Source organism: Rhamphochromis sp. 'chilingali', assembly GCF_963969265.1.
Source record: "Rhamphochromis sp. 'chilingali' genome assembly, chromosome: 2".
Taxonomy (NCBI): Eukaryota; Metazoa; Chordata; class Actinopteri; order Cichliformes; family Cichlidae; genus Rhamphochromis; species Rhamphochromis sp. 'chilingali'.
The window spans coordinates 61261936-61289192 of record NC_137930.1 but is presented as its reverse complement, the minus strand read 5'-3'; the positions used below and the strand labels follow the sequence as shown (position 1 = coordinate 61289192).

The window sequence follows — 27257 nt, the reverse complement described above, 5'->3', positions numbered from 1 at the left end:
ATAGAAAGGCTCACAAAGGAACAATGGACCAAAATATGTTTTAGTACACAGAAAAACACGACTTATCCCACACACTTTCATACTTCTAGTTGCTACTATATTTAATAGTTCCTTTTATATTGTTCTTGTATAAATTAGCCTATATTCCTAAATATGTAGTAATAAGTATAGTTATAATAGAGATTTGTTTCAGCTTTTGTGGTCACGTTTGTACGTGACCTAAAAGAGACATCACACGATATTTCCTGGGGACATTCCAGGTAATTTTTTTTTTGGGGGGGGGGGGGGGGGGGGGGAATATAAACCCACAAAGTATTCTGTTTTAAGGGATTTTATTCTCACTAAAATGGTTATGACCTGTAAGACTTTTAAAACATTTTGCAAAATAATATAAACAGTATAAGCTCTATACGTAAATAAAGTTGTAATATTCAATCTACACATTTACCATTTACATTGTCCTAAACATCTCTTTTGATAAAGAAAGAAACAGTCTGATCACTAGTCTTTTGTTGCAATAGCAGCCTATAAAGTGCTATATTTAACTTTTTAACCATAATGGGTAAGATGAATTGAAGAGTTGCAATTTTCTTTTTTATTAACGTTTCTTTATTAAAACATTTCCTGCAGGTATGCCCTGCCCCCTGCTGGTGATTACTCCCTAAACCTACCACATGTATTTGCTTTCATAAATTTCACTCGAAATGAAAATGCTCTGTTTATCATCAGCCCATCATACCTTCATATCTGAATAATACTTGTTGTTAATATCAGGAGGACCGATTCTTTATCAAATGGTGGTAAACTACTTTTTCCTATTATTATGTGAATGTTCATTGCATTTAAGTTCAAAATACTCCCCTCACCTCTGACTTCTGTCCTTATGTTCATTTAAAGCTTTGTATTTTTCGAGATGTCGGTAAATTTCTTGCTGTCCACGTCCCCTCCTTCTAACGTAGAATCGTGACCGCGCTTTTAAAATCCAAGCGTGGCGAGGAAGGCCGCCGTGAACGCGCGCCGGAGGCTTGACGTCACTGAGGCGCCCTGGCTCTCCTGAGCCGCTGGTACTGCTGGTGAAAAGATGGGAAAATCTGATAGACATTTATCGAGGAATTAACGTAAAATGAACGATTTTTGCAGCTGACTTATTTTTGACAGAGGATCCACTATTAGCAAGGATTTGGCTTCTACCAGACAACGACAAAGGTAGTTTGTTCGGAGGGTTTTTCTCCTCTGTGGCTATTGTGTTAGCGAGAAAAAAAAAGGTTCTTCTTGACCACATAAATTGGATATACTAGCCTCCATATGTAACGGCGAGCTAACGTTAAGCGTTTGTCGTATTTCCCTTTCTTTTATAATTAGCAGTATCACAGCTACATATATGTAAACCGGTGAATGAATAACCGTAGCTTGAAATGAAAAACCGTTGAGCTGAGGAGAAGGAAAATGGATATGGTTTGATATGGGTGTCTCCAAAGCAGACACCGTACGGAGTAGATGGGATTGTGCAAAAAAAAAAAAGGAAAAAAAGCTTTGATTCCCGTTAAACGTGTCACATTTTGACGACACTTACGATTAACTTGTCACATTAAACATCTACCCAGCTATCTGACAAACTGTTATTTCCGTTTGTATACAAATTTTCACGCTCAGACATTTTTCCCCCCACAATGTCCAGCATGGACAGTCCCCTCCTTCCCTCCCTTGCTAGTTTTAATCCATTGCGATAGCAAATTAGAAGAATGAATCGGAGAGCCAGCATTTATTTTGGTGGCAAAATACACAATGGAATATAAAACTCAGAAGCTAACAAACGGGGTTAAAGCGTCATTAAAGGCACAAGTGTCATGCTTTACTGTTAGCCGGCGTGTTAACGTGACATTAGCAGTTAGCAAGGCCAAACACACTCAAGATAAATGTCTGTGGTGGACATATATACATACATGTATGTATGTATGTATACACACACACACACACACACACACACACACACACACACACACACACACACACACACACACACACACGTCAGACTACTTAGACACATTACATTACTACCAAAACCTTGTAACATTAGACTATATGTGCAAATTATATGGTTGTGACCTGAAAGTACTTGTTACAAGATTAACATTTTGTTGAAAGCTAACCTAAAATCACTTCTACCTTTGGCCTCAAGTAGATTAGAGCAAAGATTTCGCTCCAAAGGACCCTTCACTAGAAGAATTTTCTTCTTAGACATGACTGTGTACAGTTGCGTAACTGTCTGTACTGCAGGAAGGTATTCAGTTAAGACAGTGAAACCTTCAGTCTGTACTGGTACTCTGTTTTCAGTTTTGCATGCATTCAGTTGTTTTATTCATGTGTTATTTTGTGTGCTGTTGCTATGCAGTTAACTGGGAACAATTGTGTTTTCTTTGCAGATTGATGTCCTCATTTGTAACAGTGGCTAGTTTATCTTTGAGGTCTGTTAGCATCAGCAACCCCTGAGAGTGGAGTGTTTCAGACCTCTGTTGTATCATGAACATTGTGCTCACCAGTTTAAGCTGGATCTCTAACACTAGTAAAATTCATAACGATATAACCAGATACTAAGGGTTGTTCTTCAGATTTGGTAGTGCCTCCCTTCTATTTAGTCAAAAATGTACGGTAGTGCTCGCTCTGTTGGCAGAGGGGATACAAACCATAGCGGAGGAAGAGATGGAAGTGGTACTGGTAATCAGGGATCTGGCCGTTCCCCTCGGCTCCCCCGTTCTCCTCGGATGGGGCACCGGCGTACCAACAGCACTGGAGGCAGTGGGGGAGGTCCTGGAGGAGCAGGAGGCAAGACCCTTTCAATGGAGAACATCCAGTCCCTCAATGCTGCGTATGCCACCTCAGGACCAATGTACCTGAGTGACAATGAGGTCACCATGGGAGGTGACCACCTTCCCAAAACTGGTGGCACAGTGACCACCATGGGGAGACAGAGGGTGACTTATGGGTCGAGAGGTAGCAGCAGTGGAGTTGTAGCAGCAAGTACTCCTAATATCTCCACCACAGTGCCTGCCAATGCTGTGCTACCAGCAGGCATGATGGCTGGAGATGCCCTAGCTTTTGGAGATCACCACATGGCCTCCACAGTGCCCCATTCTCTAAGGCAGGCAAGGGACAATACCATACTTGACCTGCAGGCCCAACTCAAAGAGGTACTTTGCCAGTTTTTTCCCACGATTTTCTCAATTCTGAAATTTTGATGAAGAGGTTAATTTATGGCATTCACCGGTCATATGTTGGGTTGTCATGTACCTACCATTTATCCTGCGTTCTCAGGTTCTGCGGGAGAATGAGATGCTGCGGCGAGAAGTGGAAGTTAAGGAAAGCAAACTCAGCTCCTCCATGAACTCTATTAAGACCTTCTGGAGTCCAGAATTAAAAAAGGAGCGAGCTCTCAGAAAAGATGAGGCATCCAAGATCGCCGTCTGGAAGGAACAGTATCGTGTTATTCAAGATGAAGCACAGGTGAGCGTTGCTTAATGCTTAAATAGACTTTTAGCCTCTGTTTTGTTTTTTGTTTTGTTTTGGGGGGTTTTCCCTCTAATTTCATCATATGATGTCTCTCAGTCTGGATAGATTTGCCAAACTTCCAGAGCTTAACATGTTTGAGGAGGGGGGAAAAAAGCATTTCAAGCAGTGTGTCCGCTTTAGTACAAATGCTTTTCTCTTTTTGTTCTCTCTCTGCATAGGTTAGTGACAGTTTTTGAGCATCTAGTTAATCCTCTTATATGCAGCTATATGCTTGTGCATTTTAGATGAAAAAGGGTGGAAGTCTCATCTGAGGAACAGGATGAAAAATGTGCGAGGAAAAAAAAAAGAAGAGATGAGAACATTACAAAAGGTAGCAATAATAAAGGAGGGCTTTGCAAATAGTGCAATTTACAATTTACTAATACTGCGTCTATGCAGTATGTAATGATTAGTGTTTAGATGTTTAACTAAGCACTAATCATCACATACTGCATATATGCAATTTGAAGATTTTATCAAATCTCTCTTTTTAAATTTTTTGTCAACATTTTAGTGAAGCAATCACACCTTTGTGACCTACACCTGTTAAAACTAAGTATATAGCAATACACCGTACATATTTTGGCACCGTTAAATAGGAGTTCATCTAAGCAGGTATTTCTGTCTCGACTCCCTCTTTCTTAATAAATAAGTGTAGTGTCGACAAACTTTGCATAGGATGGTTCTATGGTTTAAAATCTAAAAGTGTAATTGGATAAGTGCAGATAAGGTCTTTTTAAATACTCTACGGTAGGTTGTTGGGCTCGTGCAAATTGGGTTTCGTTAATGAAGAGGCATCGTCTTTGTTTCACTGTGGTTCTTAATGGGTGGGCAGACCTGTATAATTTGCTGTTTTCACTCCTGCTGAGTCACAGAATCACACTCTGGACTAATTCCCAGTAATGCCTGACTAGCACTGCGTAATCAGCGAGTGCTTTAATTTAAAGATGTCTGCTTTTGTATGTCTGCCTCCGCCTCCCACACTGGCACACGTGCAATGGAAAGCATGGACACGCAAACATGCACACAGCAGTGTACTGACTCTTTGCATTAACTTACGCTTATTACATTTACTTACTATAACCTTAACCCTAACTACTACTTGCGTAGATCTTAGTCTTAGGCCTAAAGATAACTTTACGTTGGTGGTTCTTAAAGTGGAGCCATTTTAAGGAGGTGACCAGAGAGTAACTAAAAAAAGGTTGACTGAATATGATTTTAGTTTTGTCGAGAAAATAAACTGCCAGAAATTTAACCATAGATATTTTTAATTAGTTATCGCTTTTAAAAATTGTGAGGTGTAGGTGGTGTGAATGATTTTCCGCTTGCAGAAAAATGAGAGGAATGCTACTTAACTATAACTTGAAACCTGTCTTGCTTTTAAAAGCATATGATTTAAATTATTGCTACTTGCTTTTTGTCTGTAAGAGTAAGCTGCCTCCCTTCAGGTCCTCATTGGAGGGCATTTGTTTAAGTTTCATGTAAAGCTGTTTAAGCAGATGTCTACATTTTTATGCATATATTTAAATGGATTACTTTGAATTTGAACACAGTGTTTCCCAATTCATACCACAGGCGAGTCTTCCTCTGCTTTGTTCTTCCTCTGTTTTGTTTGCTGTTGTAATATTAATGTTATATACTGCCATATGTTGTAGTGTGAATTGACCATCTTCATCCCCTACATTAAGTCAGATAATAATAGAATAATCACCAGTTATTTCTTGTTAATGATTCCTTGCCGCATTGATTAAACGCTGCTTTTTTTGTGAGATTTGCCAAAGATGTTTAATTATTGGATGTGGTGATGGCGGTGCCACAGAGTTAAGTTACACAAAATGTTTGTATCACATTATCCAGTGTGGAAGATAAGCTGTAGATGATGTGTTGACTTCTTGTTATATCAATTTAGAAAGTGCATCATATAACCGCAATGTTTTGTGCTCTTTCAGACACCTAACTCTTGTCTTTTCTCAGAAGAGAGTGAGAATATGGGGGCTGAGGAAGGGAGGTGTGTGTGTGTGTGTGTGTGTGTGTGTGTGTGTGTGTGTGTGTGTGTGTGTGTGTGTGTGTGTGTGTGTGTGTGTGTCAGTTCTTGTCCGCACATGCATCTCCCCATGTGTGTGCGTCTGTTGTGTCGGGGGGGTGGATCGGTGCAGTCACAGCAGTGAGTCAGCCTTAGTCACGGGGTGGAGAGGGTGATGGAAAGGGATGGTTAGTGAGAAGAGAGGTGAGAGTATCAGAGGGAGGTAGAGAAGGAGTGTAGACTGCTGGTGGAAGGAGGGAATAACAAAGGAAGGAAAGGGAGGGGGCGCGGGAGGTGGAGGATGGAGAGATACGAAGGGAGGCAGACACTGACTTCTCTCTTTGTTCTGTCATCTGAAAATGCTCGCAGCTGGTTCAGACCAGAGTGTAACACAGCCTTGTGTTACTGTCTCACAGCAACTCTGCCAAGAGTCTGTGGCGTCAGATGCCACAAACAATGCAATACTATACGGGGCTTATTGTGTTTCACCACTTGCATCTCTCTGGCCATGAATTGCAACAATGCTCAGAAAGCCTCCATGTTTTGGATCTATAAGTTGTGGCGCTGCTGAATTTTCAGTTATGATTAGTTTTTGTTTGGCTGGATGCAACGCAATACTCTACCAGGAGCCATTCCCAGAAAGTAGCCCGTGCATCATTCATAAAATCAATAAAATTTTCACCTCGTCTCCCTTGTCATATAAATAGCCTTGCAATAAAGGCTAGAGAACAAAGAGTAGAACCAGTAATTGTCAGCAGTTATATGTGTGTCTCTCCCCTGTCCCTAGCATCTCCAGATGACTGTTCAGGCTCTCCAAGATGAGCTAAGGATCCAGAGGGACCTGAACCAGCTGCTCCAGCAAGATCCTGCTAGTCAAGGAAGGGACCTGGCCCTGACATCCGAACCTACAGAGGAGAACTACCGACGGCTACAGGGTGAGCATGAGAGGCAGGCCAAGGAGCTCTTCCTTCTTCGGAAGACCCTGGAGGAGATGGAGCTGAGGATTGACACACAGAAGCAGACCCTGGCAGCCAGAGATGAGTCCATCAAGAAACTACTGGAAATGCTGCAGAGCAAAGGTGGGTTTAAGCAGGAAAAACCAAAATAGTTTAATGAAGTTTACAGTTGATTGATTATTAATGACTGTTTAGCTGTTTGTTGCATGTCTTCTGGTTCATGTATAGGGTTCACTAGGAAACAAATAAACTGTTTGAAACTGTAGGCCAATCATATTCATCCATTAACATTTTATTACTCAGTAGGTCTCAGGTTACCACTTGTCCCAGCCTATTTTCCTCAGCTCCTTTAATGCTCACACAGCTGTAGGTCAATTGTGGCATTCACTGCTCCATTTTCTAGACATGATTTCTCCTTTAAACTCAAGCAGGAGCTTAAAGACACTCCAAGCCTGTGCTCAGGTGTTTTTAAAAAGTAATTGCATGCCGTCTTCCCTAGGGTGTAAATACAAAGGACATGAAATCTGAAGAACCCAAAGGTACATGAAATTAAAAGAAACCTAAAACTCCTTCCAGAAAAAGCTTAAACCCATTGAACCCTCAGCAGTTTTGGGGCTTTCTTTTAAACTCCTGTCACATATGTACTCACTCTGGGCTCATTTTAACAGGGCAATCATAACTAGATTTTTTTTTTGCACAGTATAAACACTCAGGCCAGTCCCCAGAACGGTTGGTGTCCTATAACAGGTGCGGTGAAACACTCAGACTGTATGTAAAAGATGGATGTCACCTCCATAATGTCACCTGTTGCTTAACAAAGTTACAAAGTTCTGTTGGGAAGTCTTCGAACTGACCGTCATCTTGTTTTTAAACTGGACATGAGTGAGGCGGCGAATCTGAAGATGACTGTATGTTCACAGGTTAGCAACTCATATCCTGCTTTATCCTCCCTTTTGAGTCTAATAGATGACAGTAATTACAAGGGAAATATTTAAGGGGGAATTTGCTTGGAGGGATAGAATAGATAGGCAGGTTTAAGGCACTTCTACCTTTGGTGCTTGTTTTTAGAGCTAGAAACTACACTATATTGCCAAAAACATTCACTTGTCTGCTTTCAAACACATACGATCTTGTTCATACAATATGATGTCAGCACACCCTTTGCAGCTATGACAGCTTCAACTCTTCTGGGAATACTTTCCAGAAGGTTTAGGAGTGTGTTTATGGCAATTTTTGACCGTTCTTCCAGAAGCACATTTGTGAGGTCAAACACTGAGGTCTCCGCTCTGATTGATCCCAAAGGTGTTCTCTCGGGTTTAGGTCAGGACTCTGAAGGCCAGTCAAGTTCTTCCACACCAAACTCGCTCATCTGTGTCTTTTTGCACCTTGGTTTGTGTACTGCTGTGGAATCATGCTGCAACAGAACATGATTCCAAACACGAAGTTGGGTGCATGAAATTGTCCAAATGTGTTGGTGTACTAAGCATTAAGAGTTCCTTTCACTGGAACTAAGGTGCTGACCCCATCTCCTAAAATATAACCCCATGCCCTAATACCCCCTCCACCAAACCTTACACTTGGCACAATGCAGTCAGACAAGTACCGTTCCCCTGGCATCCACAAACCCAGACCATCAGATTGCCAGACGGAGAAGCATGATTCATCACTTCAGAGAACACATCTCCACTGCCCTAAAGTCCAATGGCGGCATGCATTATAGCACTGCATTTGGTGATATAAGGCTTAGATGCAGCTGCTTGGCCATGAAAACCCATTCCATGAAGCTCGAGCTAATCTGAATGCCGCATGAAGTTTGGAGGTTTGTAGTGACTGACTCTGCAGAAAGTTGGTGACCTCTGCACACTACTTCCCTCAGCATTCGCTATGATTTTTTTTTTTTTTTTTTTTTTTTTTTTTTTTAGGATGGCAGGTTTTTAAGGCTTCAGGGGTTCAGTAAGTTAAATTACACTGCCCATTAGGTTCAATGTTGTGTGCTTTGTTTGTTTGGTTTTTCTTTTACAGTAGATGTGCAGCGTCTATCCTCGGATATCCTTACCTGCTAAACAATTGTGTGCTTTTGTTTCTTTGTTTGTCTCTGAGAGTTAAACACAATTGGCTGTTGTAAACATCTAGACTTCATAATAGTCTTTTTACATACATCAGAATTGTAACAAGTTGTTATGTTTGCTGTGTTAGGACCATCTGCCAAGGCATCAGAGGAGGACCAGGAGAGGACAAGGAGACTGGCTGATGCAGAAATGCACAGGCATCACCTTGAGAGTTTGCTGGACCAGAGAGACAGGGAGATCACTGCTCTGAGAGAGGTAATCTCCAGTTTATTAATTTTGGCATGCATTACTTTTAAGGCTTTCCATCATATTTGGTTTGATTGGTAAGATATCGATATTCATCAACCGTGTTTTACATCTGACACAGCAGGAGCTGCACCGTCGGTATGAAGGAACTCCAGAGTCCACCAAAACTAAGGCCCTACAAACTGTCATTGACATGAAGGTGAACATTTAGATAGAGAAATGTGTGTGTGTTTATAGTGTATTGGTGACAACATGCTATTGGTGATAACCTTTTTCCATTAACTCCAGGATGCAAAAATCAACTCAATGGAGCGGAGCCTCAGGGACATGGAGGAGGAGCTGCTAATGCTGAAATCGAATGGACTTCTGAGCTGTGAAGAGCGTCAAGAAGAGATGAAGCAGATGGAGGTTTACCGCAGTCACACAAAGTTCATGAAGAACAAGGTCAGAGACTGTGTAATAATTCTTATGGGTTTTTTTTGTGTTCACACATAAAACCCTAGAAACTACCTTTTTCTCACGGTAGCTGTAGCTTGTAGAGGTGGGAATCACCATACATCCCACGATACGATATTATCACAATACTTAACGCACGATACGATATTATTGCAATTTTTTAAAAATATTTTGCGATATTGAGATTCTGTACATAAAGGTAAACTTTATCAATATTCATTTTATCTAATATCAAAGTCTCACACTCAGTCTTTCTCTCATTTCAGTCAGTTTTATTGTTGACAAACTGAACGGTTTGTATTACAGTCTAGTCCAACTTAACTGAATGCAACCATCTGGTACAATTATAGCTATTCTGAACTATGCAATTTATGAAAACTATGCAGCCCATTTAGCAACTGAAGAATTTGAAAGTAAATTAAAACAAAGTATAATTTTACATTAAATAAAAAAGTTTTAAACTTAAAATAAAATATGTTTATTGCTGCCAAAAAAAAAGTTAAACACATTTGGACAGTGAAGGAATGTCAGGATTCTTGCTCAGAAAAAGGAGCTGATCAACATGCTCTGAAGTCAGAGCATGTTCCAGTCCACAAAAACTTTTTTTGTAACAAAATATCGATTTCTGCTGTCCCTGTATCGATACATTATTAGCAAACAAAATATCACGATACTACACAGTATCGATTTTTCCCCCCACCCCTAGTAGCTCGGGAGGTAGAGCTAGCCATCTACTGATCAGAAGGTTTGATCTGCATGCCAAGTATCCTTGGGCAAGAAACTAACCCCAACTTGAATGTCTGTGATTGGTAGATAGAAAGTCATTGTGTGAATGGGTGAGTGAGCCACGTTGTATACAGTGCTTTGAGTGCTCCGCCAGTAGAAAGGCGCTATATAAGAATCAATTTACCATTTTACAATTAGTCCAACCCTTCCTCTTTCTTTCTGCGCTCGGGCTAATCTTTTTTCAGATGGAGCAGGTGAAGCAGGACCTCTCCAGGAAGGACACCGAGCTGCTCGGTTTGCAGACAAAACTGGAGACGCTTACCAACCAGTTCTCAGACAGCAAGCAACACATTGAAGTCCTCAAGGAATCCCTCACTGCCAAAGAGCAGCGGGCTGCCATCTTACAGACGGAGGTAGAGTATCCATACTTTCTCACCCACTGTATTGGTATAGACCAGGGGTCGGCAACCTGTGGCTCCGGAGCTGTATGTGGCTCTTTAGTCCTTATATTGCGGCTCTGCATGGTTTGGAAAAATAAATCTAACTGAAGTGTATTTTATTTGTGTTAGTTCTAAATTGGAAGATTATTCTGATCTTGAAATATAAAAATAAAAATAAAGTTATATTTTATTATTTTTCGTCGCTCAAAATAAGCGTCACACTCAGGGAAGCCGGTATACCTGCCGAAATGACGTGCATTTACTGAGACCTTCAACCCCAGGTAGGCCAAGTATGGAGAAATGTAAGAAAAGAAAAATATCTGAAGAAAATACAACATTTAATGATGCCTGGGCAGATTCATTTGTATTTACTTCTGACGAGAGTGGCCTACCAGTATGCCTAATTTGTGGAGTGTCGATCTTCGGATCCACATACGTATGTGAACAACTATTCTCCACCATGATCTATGCTAAAAACAAACACCGCTCACGCCTCACAGATAACAGCTTACAGTCCTGCGTAAAGAGGAAAGTGACTTTGTACAGCCCCGATCGTACAGCATGCACTGTGCACAGAGGTTCAGGAGCAGAAGTCCGATTGTAAACATATCACGGCAGACCCAACGATGTTTACATGAACATGCTCTTCAGCATCTCTTTATTGACCACTTTTCACACACACAGCCGGCTGTAGCTTTGCAGCTCACAGCCCGACACATACAAACAACAGCAGAGAGAACAAGCCGGTGAGGCGTGATTGCGGATGCCACTCAGGTACGTCACGCCCCGCAAAGCACATTAACCAGGTAAAATAAATATTATGCAGATACTTAATATTTATTTTTAATTTTTTAGGAGCATAGTGCTTTTTTCCAATTATTTTTAAAATTCTGGTCAAGGCTCCGCTACACTCCGATAGCCCAGAAGGGATGACGGCTCACAGTTTTTGTTTGCTACATGGATAATTTGAGTTCAGCTTTTTAATTAATTAAAGCATAAAGGTAAAAACCAATATACACAGTGTTGTCTTCATTTTAGATGTCAAAAAGTATTTGCGGCTCCCAGTGTTTTCTTTTCCGTAGAAACCGGGTCCAAATGGTTCTTTGGGTGTTAAAGGTTGCTGACCCCTGGTATAGACTGTAGAGGCCTTTACACACCGGACTCATAACCATTCACACCGATTGCATAATTTAACTGGGTGACTGTGCAGCTTCTTTTTTTTTTTTTCTTTCCTGAACCAAGCTTGATTTTTATTTTTTAAAATCTGGATAAACAGGCACACCTCGTATCTCAAAACATTGATAGGTACTGAATAAACAATGACATGGAAATAGTAAAATAATAGTATTTTTTATCTCAGAAACACAACACCACTCTGAAATCTTCCTCAGAAGTTTAAATCTTTGCTTTTGTCCACACTCATTTTTAACTTGTAGCAGGACACGTCTGTAGTTCATGTCCGTAAACTGCTAACCCATCTTGTCTATCTAGGTGGATGCCTTGCGCCTGCGTTTGGAAGAGAAGGAAGCAACTTTGAATAAAAAGAGCAAGCAGATACAAGAAATGTCAGAGGAGAAGGGAACCCTCAATGGGGAAATCCACGACCTTAAGGATATGCTGGAAGTTAAGGAGCGCAAGATCAATGTGCTTCAGAAGAAGGTAACGTTAACAGAGAATAGTGCAATCTTATTTTTGAAATGGCAATATGTGTCCAACGCAAGATCAATTTTATTGATGGTTACTTGTGTTTTCACTGCAGATCGAGAACCTGCAGGAACAACTGAGGGACAAGGAGAAGCAGATGAGCAGCCTGAAGGAGAGAGTAAAGTCTTTGCAGGCTGACACTTCCAATACTGACACTGCTCTCACAACACTGGAGGAATCTCTTGCAGAAAAGGTGGATTAATTTCTGCAGACTTGTATTAGTCCATAATAGTTGATAATCTGTATAAGAATCTTGCTTGATTCTTTCCTCCACCTCTTTATAGGAGCGGATCATCGAGCGTCTAAAAGAGCAGAGAGATAGAGACGACCGGGAGAAGACGGAGGAGCTTGAATGTACCAAAAAGGAGCTGAAAGAGTTGAAGGAAAGGTTGAGCTTACTGCAGGGAGACCTGTCAGACAGAGAGGTGAGAAACATATGCAAAAAAACACACAGGCAAACTCTTGTTTACTGTGATTCTATTAATATAATAAAACAGTGCTGTCAGACACGGGCATCAGTTTTTTGTTGTTTTTTTCCCCCCTGTTAGTCCTAACTTTGCACTGAGGCATGGATGCCTGCATTGGTGTTAATGTATTCTTAGTCTGATGCTCTGTTAGTTAAAGCTGGAATGGATTCACCTTTACGTGTGTGTGTGTGTGTGTGTGTGTGTGTGTGTGTGTGTGTGTGTGTGTGTGTGTGTGTGTGTACGTACACAGACCTCTCTGTTGGACCTAAAGGAGCACGCCTCCTCCCTGGCCTCCTCAGGGCTGAAGAAAGACTCCAGACTCAAGAGTTTTGAGATTGCCTTGGAACAGAAGAAGGAAGAGTGCCTCAAACTGGAGAATCAACTTAAGAGAGTGAGAAATACATTAAATACGTATTAAATACAAATACATTAAATAAAGCTTCAGGCACCTCACGTGGCCTGAAATGTCTAAACTACAGCCTTTGTTCTCCATCAGGCTCAGAATGCAGCGTTGGAAGCTCAAGCCAACACTGAGCTGGCTGAGCGCATTAGGAACCTCGAACAGGAAGTGGCCCGCCACAGAGAGGATTCTGGGAAAGCTCAAGCTGAAGTGGACCGCCTCCTGGAGATACTCAGAGAAATGGAGAATGAGAAAAATGACAAAGACAAAAAGATCAGTGAGCTGGAGAGGTGGGTTTGTGGATCTTGTCAGTGTGCATGTGTACATGTGGTGGATATTCAAGGGTGGATGCACCATATAAATGTGTATAACAAGTATTTAATGAGGTATAATGTAGGTCCACAGTTTGTCTCCGGGACTTCTGACCTTTGTTCGTCGCATGCGATGTAAACATCTGACGTGGTATCGCTGTAGAGACTGTTGTGGCTGGCACATTAAAAGCAGTCTAAATTGGCTTTCTGCCATTTGACATCCTGGCAGGAGTGCTTTGAAAGCTGGTGTTTGAGGTTTTGTGAGGTGGTTTGTTTCAGTGTTGACATGCTCAGCAACAGGCAGCTTCTTTTCATGTTCCTGCAATTGTTTTATTATTATTTTGTGTAACATGACCTTGTTAGATCCAGAAAAGATGCTGCATAATCCGTGAGCTGATATTTTATGAGTGAAACCCCTTCTGTCTTGTTCTCCATGTTTGCTTATTCTCTTAGTCTGAGTCTGCTTTTCTCTTTACTGCTTTCTTGTCTTTTCATTGGAAATTTCCCACCCCGCCAGTTTGGCCTCAAGGTTAGTGACAATGCTTTTCTCTCCTCCTCACCTTGACACATTTCTCTCTCTCTCTTCCTGTGGAGCTGCAAGCAGTTGTCTTTTTCTTACTTCTGCTCAGGCTCATTTTTCCTTTTTTGCTTTATTGTTTTTGGGTTTGTTTGTTTGTTTGTTTGTTTTTTCACTCAAAGTCAAAATGATGCCTGAAATCTCACCCAAGCAAGTCTGTAAGATTGTGAATGTTTGTTTAAAATGGCAAATTATACCTCTTTATGTCCATATTTGAATCAACTACATTTACTTGGTGTACAACGATTAATGACCTAGAAATTGTAACGTGGGAATGTCTGAGTCATCAAGCACATACCTAATATACAATATTTGTTTTTGGTCCCATGACTTTATTTGCATGAGTTCCTTTATTTAGTTATGGATAAGCCATCTGTGTCACGCATCCGTAAGCTCAAAGTGGTAAAATACAGCGCTATATCTTGAAAATGCTTGCTGTTCACTTGTGTGTAAGACACATTTTCACTGTTCTAGAGGAACTGGAGCCCAAAATGAGGTCTGATTTGTCCTCTTGCTCCAAATAGAATATCTAATGTAACTGACTTCCTGTAGGCAAATGAAGGATCAGTCGAAGAAGGTGGCATCACTGAAGCACAAAGAGCAGGTGGAGAAGAGCAGGAATGCTCGACTTATGGAGGAAGCCAGGAAGAGGGAAGACAACCTGTCTGAGAACTCCCAGCAGGTGAAGGTGAGGCTTGCCTGTGGATGATCTGCACTGTGCAAATTCTGTAGGAATGCTACTGCCTTTCTCAGTCAGGGTACAACTGGGCGAATCTGACATCTCCTTCCTTCTTCTACTGTGAAGGACACTTTACGCCAAAAGACAGAGCGCATAGAGGAGCTGGAGGAGGCCTTGAGAGAGAGCGTTCAAATCACTGCTGAGCGAGAGATGGTGCTCGCACAGGAGGAGGCTGCCAGGTCACTTCAGGAGAAACAGGTACACAAACACACAAATATAGCAAAGCAATATTTATGACCCAGCACCGCACGGTTAAAAGAAACTGCAGTTCTTCCTCTGTCGCCTTTTTCTGCTGCCACTGTGCTGTCGCTCATCCTTTCTCTCCCTCTCTGCCTGTCCGTCCTCTTACTTCCTCTTCTTTCATCTCTGCTTGTCATTTTCTCTTGTTTTGTTTTTTTCTCCGCTACACACCGCCTCTCAGAAGCACTCACTCAAAGCAATGCATGAGTCCAACCTCGCCAACTTTAAGTGGTCTAAGGTATGAGCCCAGTATGTGTCAGTGAGCAGCGACTCTTACAGGGGGTGGACACAATAAAAGCAACACCTCTACAGTTCATGCAGTCTCATGCAACAACCCTGCACAGGATACATGGGTCAAGTTTTAGTAATTGTTGGAGGGACTGCATGTGTGTGAAATGTGCTGGTGTTGTTTCCAGCCCATGTAATTTATGCGCCTTTGTTTACCTGCTGTTTGCTTTTAAAACGATGCTCATTAAAGTTTTCACTTTAATGAAATCCAAAGCCAAGTACATTTTTACTTCGAGCATGAATTATTCATTAATTCCCCTGTTTAGTCTGTTGTGATTAAGTAAATGTTTAATAAGGAATAACTGTAGTGCCTGTTTAAATTAAATAACAGGTAAATGAAATCCAGTCTTGATCCCTAGTCCTTCCCATCAGACCACGTGAATTCTGCTGTCCCTCCCTCTTATAAGAGACTGACAAATCATCCAGTGTCTTTTCTGGAAAAAAAAGCTCCATCCTTTTCTCTGGTGGATTTCAGGTAATCCACTCCAATCATCATTGAGCTGTTTGTGTGCGTGTGTGTGCGCGTGTGTGTGCGTGTGTGTGTGTGTGTGTGTGTCGGTGTTCCCAGATGGAGGAGCTGCTGGGGGCCATGGAGAAGGTGAAGCAGGAGCTTGAGTCCATGAGGGCTAAGTTGGCCTCCACTCAGCAGTCTCTGTGTGAGAAAGAGGCTCACCTCACAACCCTGAGAGCCGAGCGCAGGAAACACCTGGAGGAGGTGCTGGAGATGAAGTAAGAGACACACACACACACACACACAGTGGGATTGCATAGACTCTGGATTATTGATCACCGCCTTAATCTTGTAAAATGTCATCCAATTCTGGCTTTTCCCAGATGGCAGGCTAATGTTGTGCAATGAATAATAAATGATAATCGAGCTATTTACTTTTGTGGGTAAATGCCACATTGTTACATCTCCACCTAACAGGCAGGAGGCGCTGTTGGCGGCTATTAGCGAGAAAGACGCTAACATTGCACTACTGGAGTTGTCATCCTCTAAGAAGAAGAAGACCCAGGACGAAGTGGCTCAGCTGAAGCGGGAGAAAGACAGACTGGTGCAGCAGCTCAAGCAGCAGGTGAGGAGGGGGCTGATGGTGTTCACAGAGAGGGTGATGGAGTGAAAGATGTAACGCTGGTACCAGAAGTTTTTCCAGGTTTCCAGCTGCTATATGCAGGAAAATAAATCCTCACAGGACTGATGGGGAAATAATTTTGATCTTTTCTTTAAATAAAAAGTAAAAGCTCTATGAAACTGATGGATTAGAAGTAAAACTGTCTATGTCTAGAATGTGCTGCAGCTGTGTTTTTAAGCACAAAGAAACGGGTGTTACCATGTATTGTTAGTTAAAGTGAATGGCTCTACCTTTCTTTCACTACTACTACTACTCATATTTAGGTCTGACTTTCACACTAAAAGCACTGTGGCATTAATAATTACTGAGCAGATGTGCACGTTAGAGCTCATCTTAGTTCAATCTGTTAATTAGTCTTTGAAATCACATGCTTGGGATGCCAGTGCCAGATGACCATATGCCAAATGGCTGAAATGCAGCAGCTCGGGTTAGAGTTGAGAAAGACGTGTGGCAAAGAATTCTGTCTCCCCACATTCCTGTCTCTCCTCACTGTGCTTGCATATGCTTGTAGTGTTTCTACCTGTGAGGAGCAGATATCTTTAAAATTTTTACTTTTAATTTGGCAAAAACTGAAATAACTACAGGTTAAACTGAACACACGCTGTCAACCAAACTGGTTTCTTTTTATATGCCAGTCTGAAAATGCCTGTTGGAGCCTGTCCATGTTGAACTTGCCTGTTTTATCAAACCCTGCATAGCATGAGTTGATGTCGCATCTCCATCATCTGAATCTTTGGAATTTCTTGGGACAAATCTGAGATGATCTAGGGAGAGGAATTCAATGAGTGTAAATAGCAAGAGAAACTATGTCGTCTTAGATGGTAAATCAGACTCATTTGCTCTTACTTCCTGGTGCACCTTCTGTTTCCACACGCATCTGTGTGTGTGTACAATAACATGCAAATGACGTCTGTGCACAGTGGTGAAAACTGAGCCAGGCAGTGTTCATTAAATGATGAAGTAAGATTAGATTTATCCTGTTAACAATTTGTTTTCAGGCTGTACTCCCAAGATTTCAGCAGTTAGCTATAAAACCTTGGCCATAATTACGATTTCCTCTTCATCTTAGTTGGATGTTTTTAACAATTTGCAGACCCAGAACAGGATGAAGCTGATGGCCGACAACTACGAGGATGACCATCTGAAGACTGCACCTGACCAAACGAATCACAAACCCTCTCCAGATCAGGTAGTTTTCTTAACTGCCATAAACTGCTTTGCTAAATTTTTCTTCAGTCGATTTGTGGCCACGTCTGTAAGTAAGGTTGAACTCACGGCTTGCTCTCTAAAACTCGGAAGTTTTCTGCTGCTACTTTTCTTGTCTGTTTTGCACACTAACCAGATGTTCCTTCCTAATGCTGCAATTGGCTTACCTTGTGGCTAACAGGATGACGAGGAGGGTATCTGGGCGTAGCCAACCTTTTGCCCACCCCCTCCCCTCTCTCTCAGCCATTTTGTTCAGAAGGGTGAGCTTGTATGAAAAGCCGTTGCTCCATTGGCATGTTTGCTTGTCTTCCATTTCTCTGTGGGGTGCTTTTGATGCACATCTCTCCTCACAAACTCATCCTGTGCTTCAGCATTCATATACTGCTTTTTTTTTTTATGGGTGGGGAATTCTGTGTGTGTGTGTGTGTGTGTGTGTGTGTGTGTGCGTGTGCGTGCGCCCAGAGTGTCATCACTTCAAATGAAAGCAGCTTAGCTTTGCATGTCACTGGTCTGATGCTAATGATTGGCTTCTGACGTTTGGCTCAGACAAACAGGTGTTGGATAATGGCTTTAAACTTGATCTAATCAGTGGTTTAGTTATTTGCTTTGTAGGACACTTTGTTTAGCGGCACAAATCTTTACTCTGTCAGAGTGGCTTTCTTTTTCTTTCTTTTTTAAATGCCAAAGACACACCAAAAAAAACCCCAAAAACGCCCAGACTCTTATGGCACAGCCAAGCTTCTCTCAGAAGGGATGTTTTGTTTCTAAGTGCCTCTCTTGGCTCACTGGGCACCATTCACTCAGGCTTTAATGATACTGTCTGCTGACCGTTTTTCTCCTTTGTTAGTGGTTAGTTTGCTGTACTTATTTGTCATGACTAGCTGTTATAAATCAAACATGTAGAAATTGCTCAGATGTACTGAGCTCTGCTATAATGTGCTATCATTATTATTTATATTATGTACAGTGCTTTGCTACTCTAACCAATCGTCATAAAATCGCGGGGCAGATCAGGACTCGACTCGCTGTATCTCAGCATGGCTTGAAACACTATTTGGGAACCACTTTTCTAGCTTTAGGGGTTTAGCAGGAATTTTGGCTGTCATATGAGCTGGTGATGGGCATGCATGTCAAGGCTTATGCTTTCTTTGTTTTTAAACACAAGTGGTGTCTCGTGCTTGGTTCCTTTCATTCTGTTCAACCGTTTAAACCGGGGTAAATTTTATCGTTTAATTTTTTTTTTCGTGCCATTTCCTTCAAATCGCCTTTCTCACTTCTTCTTCCTCACATCTTGCAGATGATACCCCCTCTTCTAGCCCTGTCCCAGAACCGCAGTAAGCTCAAACTTTACATCGCCCACCTGACAGACCTCTGCCACGATCGAGACCCCAGCATCCTCAGCCAGCTCACGCCGCCCGCTCACTACCACCACAGCGACCCTGAAGACTGGGAGGAGGACCTCCAGAAAATGAGCGCCGAACAGGTAATGAAGAAACTCTTAAGTCATCGTGACATTCATCTCTGAGCCGCTTCTTTGATACATATTAAGCTTTATTTTGCGGGAGCATTAAAAATATGCTTTTGGAGAGATTTTATTGGTGGCGAGGCAATTCAAAGAGGAAATCAGGGAATCGGTTCAAGAGACAAACAAACACACTTCCAGTGCAGTAACATGACTTAACATGAAGGAAATGGAAAAGGTGCAGCAGGGAAAACTGATCACAGACAAAAGAGGAATGGAGTAGATGCAGCTGTGTGTTGTTTAAGAACCCTCTTTTAACCTCAGATATACCTAAACATGCACCTTTTTGTGAATTGTGCTGATGGCTGTGTAGAAATGCAAATGCTATTAAAAAGCTATTCCTGCCCTTTCTCCTGCAGTTGGAGCGGGAGCTGGAGGTGTGTGAGAAGGAGAGCGGAGAGCTGCAGGAATATGCCAACTCTGTTCTCCAGCAGATTGCAGACTACTGCCCTGATATCCTGGAGCAGGTCGTCAACGCCCTCGAAGAGTCTTGCTGAAAACTCTGACCTCAGACACAACCCGTCTGAGTCCAGGTCTCCCTACCTCCACCCCCCCAAAAAGTGAAAGGTTCCTGGAGAGAAGAGAAAGTAGGGGGCATTATCACATCTTGCTGGACTCCTCTTCTTCGTGTCCCTCATTCTACCCTGCAACAAACTGTCAGGACCTCTGGGTGCTTTCCTGTCCCACATGTTAATCTGTCAGGCTGGCAAAATTTAATTAGGGATGTTCGTGCTGTTAAATATGGCACTTGACACAGGTAACGACAGCCGCCGATAGATTTTACGTGCACACCTCATCACTGTCAGGCAGACAATAGCACACTATCGGTTGTTGCAAAATAAGTAGCATTTGCAAACACCCCTAATTTGATTTTTGCTTTTTAAAGGAAACTAAAAACTGAACATGGGTGAATTTGGAGGGGGAAAAAAAAGCAGACTTGCACATAGTTACACACAACGGAGAATACTGCCAACCTTTTTCTCCTTAGATAGCTTTATTGATAACAGGAGCACTCGGCTTGATCTCAGTCTTTAACCCCTTGGATTTCTCTCACAGAACTTTCAAGTTGAAGTAGTAAGTTTATTTGTTGCTCTGGACAGGAAAGCACTTTTTTGGTCTTGGAGAACTGGGGAGCTGCTACATCTCGAGGGAGCGGAGAGGAGCTGGGCCCAGTGGGTAAACCATGGATCTGTGTAATAGTTTGGTCCTTGAATAGTAACACTGAATGCAACATTAATATTCTCAAAAGCCTTGGGTCTGTCCACGTAGCTTGGATTAGGATGTAGGTGTGTTACTGTCATCGTCTGTGGCTGGGTCATTAGAGGGGGAGTCAAGGCCTGACCTTTGACATAAAACAAAGGTCAGATTTTAGTTAGTATGTTCTCAACAGATGAGAGAGAGGATTTAAAAAAAAAAAGAAGAAAAAAAAGAAGCTTTTTTTATTATTGGTGACGATTAATAAGTTTTAGATGGTTTTGCACACTTGTCCACTTGTTTATAGGGTATGCAATGTTTGTTTTGCGAACGTTTTAGTGGCCTTGGAGCATGCACAGAGATAAGTACTGGACCTAACGCAGGGATATTTATTCCTCTGTAATACTGGTGCTAAGGCATGATGTAAGAAATTACAATCTGAACATTCAGTCTTCATCCAAAGTTCCTTTAGATGGTACTCAAAGGCCACCTGATCCTAAGTTTGTCGACTGAATCGCTGACAAAAACGAGCGATGCCTCTGCTGTTGTGTTTTTTGAACTCTTCAGGGCTGTGGTTTTTAATTACTAAGTGCATCTACATTTCCAGAAAGGTCACTTTTCAGCAGATTTTGACTTTTTAGATAAGTTTGTAAATAACGTGATATTTAACATGTGCAGTGACTGAATAAAGGTACCTAGGTGGAAGGTGTTGTGCATTCTCTTAAAAAAAAAAATATATATATATATATATATATATATATATATTGGAAAAGTTAAAGCAGTGCAGTTGTCATTGTGTCTTATTTTGTCTGCAGGACAAAATGTGCGTGTGTGTGTGTGCGCGCGCGTGTGACACAGTACTGCCACAATTTGCGGAAAGTCGCGTTCAATAGAGATATATAAATATAACACATATATAAATATATAAAATGTTTACTGTATCGATATGCATTGAATGTTTGCACAGAATCTTGAAGGGCAAGCTGCTCTGAACAACATGACTGTCGAGTTAACGTCCTCAGCAGAAATGGAGGAAAGAAGTGTCAAAAAAAAAAACTTGTGTCAAAATAATGTGTGAACTACAAATGTTTCAAACCGTGTCTGTGTGATGGGAGAGTACTTTTCTTACTTTTATTTCTAATCGTTCACCAGAGGGTGATGTAAATGTATTATCTGAGATTCCAGTGTTGTCTTTTCTTATGTCAATGGTTTTGGCTGTTTGATGTCAAAGGCAGACCGAGCCTGACGGATAAAAATACGCCTGGCTCTTCTGCTGTCATAAGAGAAACACAATGTTACACAACAGTGTGAAACTGCGCCAGTATACGTCTGAAAATGGGTGATTTTTTTTTTTTTTTTATTTCTATGTATGTTGTAAATTTACTGGTATATTTGAGAGGGAGGGTGTACTTCAAAAAAACAAAAACACCCCCCTGTGTTGGAAGATGTTATTTGGATGCTTGTTTTTTTTGCTCAGTAAATTCTCCTTAATATCTGTAACCTGTCATCACTACAGAAAAAGCATTTTTCAGAATCCCCCCCCCCCCCCCCCCCCCTTGCTTTGGCCTGTGTGTCCCTGCCCTTGCCTTAATGATTTCTTTTTCTCAATTCCTGTTTGTGGAACACAGAGCTGCTTAAGGGGCTTCTGTCAAAGTTCATGGTGTTAGTTTTTATTTTGCATTTGTATAACAGATGTACTGCCTTCTGTTTATTCATGTCAAGAATCAAACTGTGTAAAAAGAAAGCAACATGTTAGTGAGTTATTTGGATTTTGTATGTATGTAAATAAATAAATTATAAGCCTTGTTTTCTTGTTATGAGGGCTTTTTTTTTTCCTTTTTTCCCCTTTAATTTTAAATTCCTACTTTGATTCCTTTCCAATCGCTTCCTACCTTTGAAACAGAGGAGGGAAGTTGACTAACAGAAGAAAATAAAGACTTATAATGGACATGTAGTGTAGCTGTCACATCTGTCCTTTGTTTGACCTTAGCTGTAACTAGTGCGTATTATCCTGTTGCCATCCTGTAATCTGTGACCTCTGACATAAACAAGGCATTTTCACCCATAGGGTATTTTGTTTTTTGGACCTTTCTGATTTTGTGGGGAGAATACCAGTATATCAGCAGTGCCTGAAAGACTCAGACCATCCCGTCTGGCACTAACAACCATGCCACATTCAAAGACACTTCTTCTGATACTCAGGCTGAACTTCAGCAGGTCATCTTGACCATGTCTGAAGGCTGTGGTAGGTTTACTTCACCTTTGGTCCACAATAAAGTTAGGTTGCTTCAAAAAGGAATAAAATAAATATATTTTGTTGAAATACATCAAATGCATGTTCTGTGGTTCAGATTTTGACCATAGCAGTTAACAAATTTGACTATGCAGCATTTGTATTATGCCAACTTCAGATATAACTCAGCATTATACTATAGAAATATACCAAAAACTGATCGAACATACTGCACAGCCAATAGAAGCTGTACAAACCACAGAAATAAAAGCTTATAATCATACACCTAATCAAAGTTGGTACAGCTGTTACAAATAAGAGACAAGAATCAAACATATTTGTCCTCTTTATTCATAAATATCACTCCTGTATGAATATAAAACAATCTTAAATTACTGCTTTTTTTTCTTTTTTTTTTTAAAGAAATACTCTGGTGTTATCATTGGAAGCGCCAGTTGAAAGTATTGCATATAGTCTTGGTAGTTGCTAATGACTACACCTCACTGTATATGTGATGATAAACCTTAGACGTGATACATAACTTACTTCCTCAGTAATATGAAAGGGAGGCCACTAAACATAGGTAAACAAAGACAGGAGTGATTCACCCACTTCAATTTGAAGTACAAATTTTAGTCATTCAATTACAAAAAAAAAATGTTACAGGTAAATAAAAAAAACAAGGAAAAAAAACAAACAAAATCTATTACAAAAACTTCAAGCACTCGAGCACTTCTGTTTAAAGTTAAATGCCTAGCTGTTACTCAGAAAACCAAAAAAAAAGGATGAAAAAGAGAAATCAAAATCTCCATTGGTATGTGAGTCACAAAAATATAAACTCTAATCTAGTATTTAGCAACAGCAGGCACTCCTGTGTTCAATGAATGAGGTAGCTAGACAGTAGGAACTGTACACAGGCTGAGATTTAAAGTGCCCCTATTATGCTTTGGGTGGTTTCCCTCATCCTTTTTTTGTGTTGTCTATAACAAATACAGTTTCTCTTTTCCCACAGAAAACATTGCTGCTGGACCGAAATACCTCATTCTGGATTTTGTTGCCTCTGAAATTTACATCACATTTTAAAAATACTCATATCCTTACTCTGTGCACAAATACACCATATTTTAATACAAATTCACAACCAAGCTTCTTTTGTTTCCAAATTTTTCTGGTTTTGATGTTAGCCAGCAGACTGAGCATAAAATAGTGGAGACTATTTAGACTAATCTAAAGCGGCTGTCACTCTAACAAAACAATCACTTAGAAAGTTGAAAAGCATGCGTTTCTACTGTGGCTAAAGCCTTTTCTTTCTTTTTTTTTTTAAATCAGGCAACAGATTGTGGAGGGCTAGGTCAATGCAACCTGAGCAGCAATGACAGCATGAAATAAATTCTGGTAGATCCCTAAAATAAAAAATTCAGACCCTCTAAATGAGCATAATTGGGGTACTTTAAGGAAGGAGAGGACAAGACTGAAATAAAGTCAGAGTATTGCAGCAGAGGTGAACAATATTCCAGTGATGAATGCCGAGTCCGGCTCCTCGTTTTTAGTCGCAGCATAGAAGGTAAATTTAAGAATGGAAGCAGAGTCTCCTCTGAAATGTGGACTGAACAGGAGAGCTTTCACCTCACCCTCTCACTCTCGGTCATCTGCCACAGTCCCAGGTTTAACACTTTAAGGCACGGGAGCTGTGTTATCCTCTCCAAGCCCCTCTTGGTGATCTTAGTACAACCATACAGATCGATCCCTGTCAGCTGGCTCAAGTGGTCAGCTATCAATTCCAAGCCTTTGTCTGTGATTCGCACACACTGTCCAATGTTTAGAGTCTTGAGTTCGTGCATCTGGCGTACCATCCTGTTAATGCCATCGTCACTGATGTGACAAGAGCACAGAGACAGAGACTTCAGTTGATATAGCCCCTGGGCAATGTAAGCCAGGCTCTGGTCAGCAATCTTATCACAGAAGGAGACGTCAAGCCCGGTGAGCCGGAGGGAGCCCGTGGCCAGATGCATTATCCCGGTGTCACTGATGTTATCACACGACCGCAGGTTCAGGCTGCACAGGTGGGTCATGTGTGACAGGTGGATCATCCCCGCATCAGATATCCCCCCACAGAAGCTGAGGTTGAGCACTTTGAGCTTGTTTAGGCCCTTTGAGATATGTTTGAGGGAGAGGTCGGTGAGCTTCTGGCAGTCCTGCAAAGTTAACTTCTCCAGGGTGAGGCAACCCTCCGCTGCACTGCGGGTCATACCAGACAGGTGGCCGATGCCCACGTCAGACACATGCCTGCAGCTACGCAGGTTAAGGCTCTTGAGTCTGTGCAAGCCCCAGGCAATGAGCAGCAGGCCCGTGTTGGTGATATTGCTGCATCCCCCGAGTTCAAGCACCTCCAGGTTTTTGAGGTACTGAGCGATCCTTCCCAGGCTGGAGTCAGTGATCTGTTTACAAAGGCTGAGGTTCAGCACTCGCAGGGATGAGATGTCCTGCACAAAGGCATGTCCGAGACCGTTGTCTGTGAGGTTGAAACACCCACACAGGTTAAGGCTTTCAATGTGCGGCATCCCCTGAATCACGTAACTCAGACTTCGCCTCAGGCTGAGAATCTGAACCTTCTTGATGCCCCGAGTCTGCAGGCTGGGGAACAGAGACGGGTTGGCTCGCCGCAGATGGAGCTTGGCTTCCACCCCCCTCCACACCGACTTGTGGTAGGACGCGTCTCTCCAGGCCGTGCACACTTGGGCTACTCTCCCTTTGTCCTTAACGTCCAGGTAACTGAAAATAATGGCCAAAATTTCCGGGAAAAGGCACGAGATATGCGTCTCCATTTCAAACATGTCTGCAGGCGGACTCCTTTTGGCAGCACAGGCTGCTTGTGAGCGACAATACTCCCCCGAAACTCTGCTGCCGAAGTTGCTGTCTGGCCCGGCAAACGTTAGCTAACGTCAGCTAGCATACAGACGAGCTACCGGACAGCTTCAAGTGTAGAATGACAAAAAGAAACATGCTCTATTAGAGTCAATAAAAAACAAGAGCACGCAAAATGACCACTAGCTGCACGGTACTGCTGACAAGGTGGAGACAGAGGCAGGAGACTCAGAGATGGAGACGTAGTAGTTACCTAGCAAAGCTAGGCTAACAGCAGCGTCAGCTAGCTGTCCAAACTTGAGAGCTTCAAAGTCGGACAGCCCGTTCGTCCAAGACGCCCGGAACAGCTTATTCTTTACTCCAGCTCATGGCGACGCTTAAACTCTCTTGTGTAGGAACTTTTATCTCTCGCGCTGTTTTCTCGTACAACGACAGCTGCCCGGCTCCTTTATCTTCTTTGGCATTTCCATCCCGGATCTCCCCCATGAATAAACCAACTGTTAGCGCACGGCGACTAGCGACTCCTACTGGATCCATGAACATTTTTTTCTTTTTAAAATAAGATTGTATGGTTAAAAAACAAACTCAATAGTGCTTTGCGATACTACAAATTTAGGTAGATCCGATACCAAGTAACCACAGGGCCAGCATTGCCGATACCAATGCCGATACTTTTAACTTACAAAAGCAGCTTATGTAGGGGAGAGCAGTGTGTCATGATCGAAGTGATTAATCATAATCGATTTGCAAGTTCTGGTCACATTTCAATCACCATTAAATAATTTGCTACTTTCCAAAAATACCATGTTAACACAACAAAACATTCCTTTCAGTTTTTCATGTATTCTGAAATGCATGGACTGTAAATGTGCCTGTCTCTAAAAGGACCAGGTCACCTTCTGTTGTTTTTATGTGCTATGGGCTGCAAATAAAATAGATGTGTCAGTCAGCAAAAAAACAGGGGTCAGAAATTATTCATAAACTATGTTTGAGTTAAATTTGTCCATTTCCAATTCAGTAATTAATTTATCACAATGAAGTGATAAAAACACTGAAAACATATCAAATGTTTAAACTGAGAAAATGCAACATTTAAAGAAAAAAATAAGGTTATTTTGAAATTGATGGCAGCACCATGTCTCAAAACAGTTGGGATAGACATACAAGACCACTGATAATCTCCCTCGATCTGGGGCTCCACGCAAGATCTCATCCCGTGGGGTCAAAATGATCATGAGAACGGTGAGCAAAGATCCCAGAACCACACGGGGGGACCTGGTGAATGACCTGCAGAGAGCTGGGACCAAAGTAACAACGGTCACCATCAGTAACACACTACAACGGCAGGGAATCAAATCCCGCAGTGCCAGACGTGTTCCGCTGCTGAAGCCAGTACATGTCCAGGCCCGTCTGAAGTTTGCCAGAGAGCACATGGATGATACAGCAGAGGATTGGGAGAATGTCATGTGGTCAGATGAAACCAAAGTAGAACTTTTTGGTATAAACTCAACTCGTCGTGTTTGGAGGAAGAGGAATACTGAGTTGCATCCCAAGAACACCATACCTACTGTGAAGCATGGGGGTGGAAACATCATGCTATGGGGCTGTTTTTCTGCCAAGGGGACAGGACGACTGATCCGTGTTAAGGACAGAATGAATGGGGCCATGTATCGTGAGATTTTGAGCCAAAACCTCCTTCCATCAGTGAGAACTTTGAAGATGAAACGAGGCTGGGTCTTCCAACATGACAATGATCCAAAACACACCGCCCGGGCAACAAAGGAGTGGCTCCGTAAGAAGCATTTGAAAGTCCTGGAGTGGCCTAGCCAGTCTCCAGACCTCAACCCCATAGAAAATCTGTGGCGGGAGTTGAAAGTCCATGTTGCTTGGCAACAGCCCCAAAACATCACTGCTCT

General features: G+C 41.9%; 2 protein-coding genes across 6 annotated transcripts; one reads left to right on the top strand and one right to left on the bottom strand.

Annotated features, from left to right (window-relative positions):
* Positions 1-1025: 1025 nt before the first annotated feature.
* On the top strand, positions 1026-22049 carry LOC308387645 (ELKS/Rab6-interacting/CAST family member 1-like; the record flags this gene model as incomplete). 5 transcript variants are annotated; one of them, XR_013969978.1, is made up of 20 exons in its annotated part: positions 1026-1206; positions 2424-3188; positions 3313-3501; positions 6357-6648; positions 8722-8849; positions 8965-9039; positions 9129-9284; positions 10268-10435; positions 11954-12121; positions 12222-12359; positions 12451-12591; positions 12884-13024; positions 13130-13323; positions 14474-14609; positions 14727-14858; positions 15757-15917; positions 16117-16264; positions 17415-17510; positions 17709-17787; positions 18825-18963. XR_013969978.1 is itself a non-coding variant. In XM_080867824.1 (20 exons), exons 2-20 carry the CDS (start codon positions 2643-2645, stop codon positions 19544-19546), a joined length of 3333 nt encoding a protein of 1110 aa, XP_080723950.1. In that variant the 5' UTR covers positions 1026-1206; positions 2424-2642. The 5 variants fall into 5 exon arrangements, 3 of the variants coding, with proteins under 3 accessions (XP_080723950.1, XP_080723949.1, XP_080723951.1); XR_013969979.1 differs by having other exon boundaries at positions 8962-9039; XM_080867824.1 differs by lacking the exon at positions 17709-17787 and adding an exon at positions 19409-22049 and having other exon boundaries at positions 18825-19010.
* Positions 22050-22792: 743 nt separating this feature from the next.
* LOC308392042 (F-box/LRR-repeat protein 14-like) lies at positions 22793-27042 on the bottom strand. Its single transcript, XM_080874890.1, has one exon. The coding sequence runs from the start codon at positions 25308-25310 to the stop codon at positions 24099-24101; it is 1212 nt and encodes a 403-aa protein (XP_080731016.1). The 5' UTR covers positions 25311-27042; the 3' UTR covers positions 22793-24098.
* Positions 27043-27257: the final 215 nt, after the last annotated feature.

What these genes read in the sequence shown, in the direction of transcription:
- LOC308392042 (XM_080874890.1), bottom strand. Translation starts at nt 25,310, where the DNA reads ATGTTTGAAATGGAGACGCATATCTCGTGCCTTTTCCCGGAAATTTTG.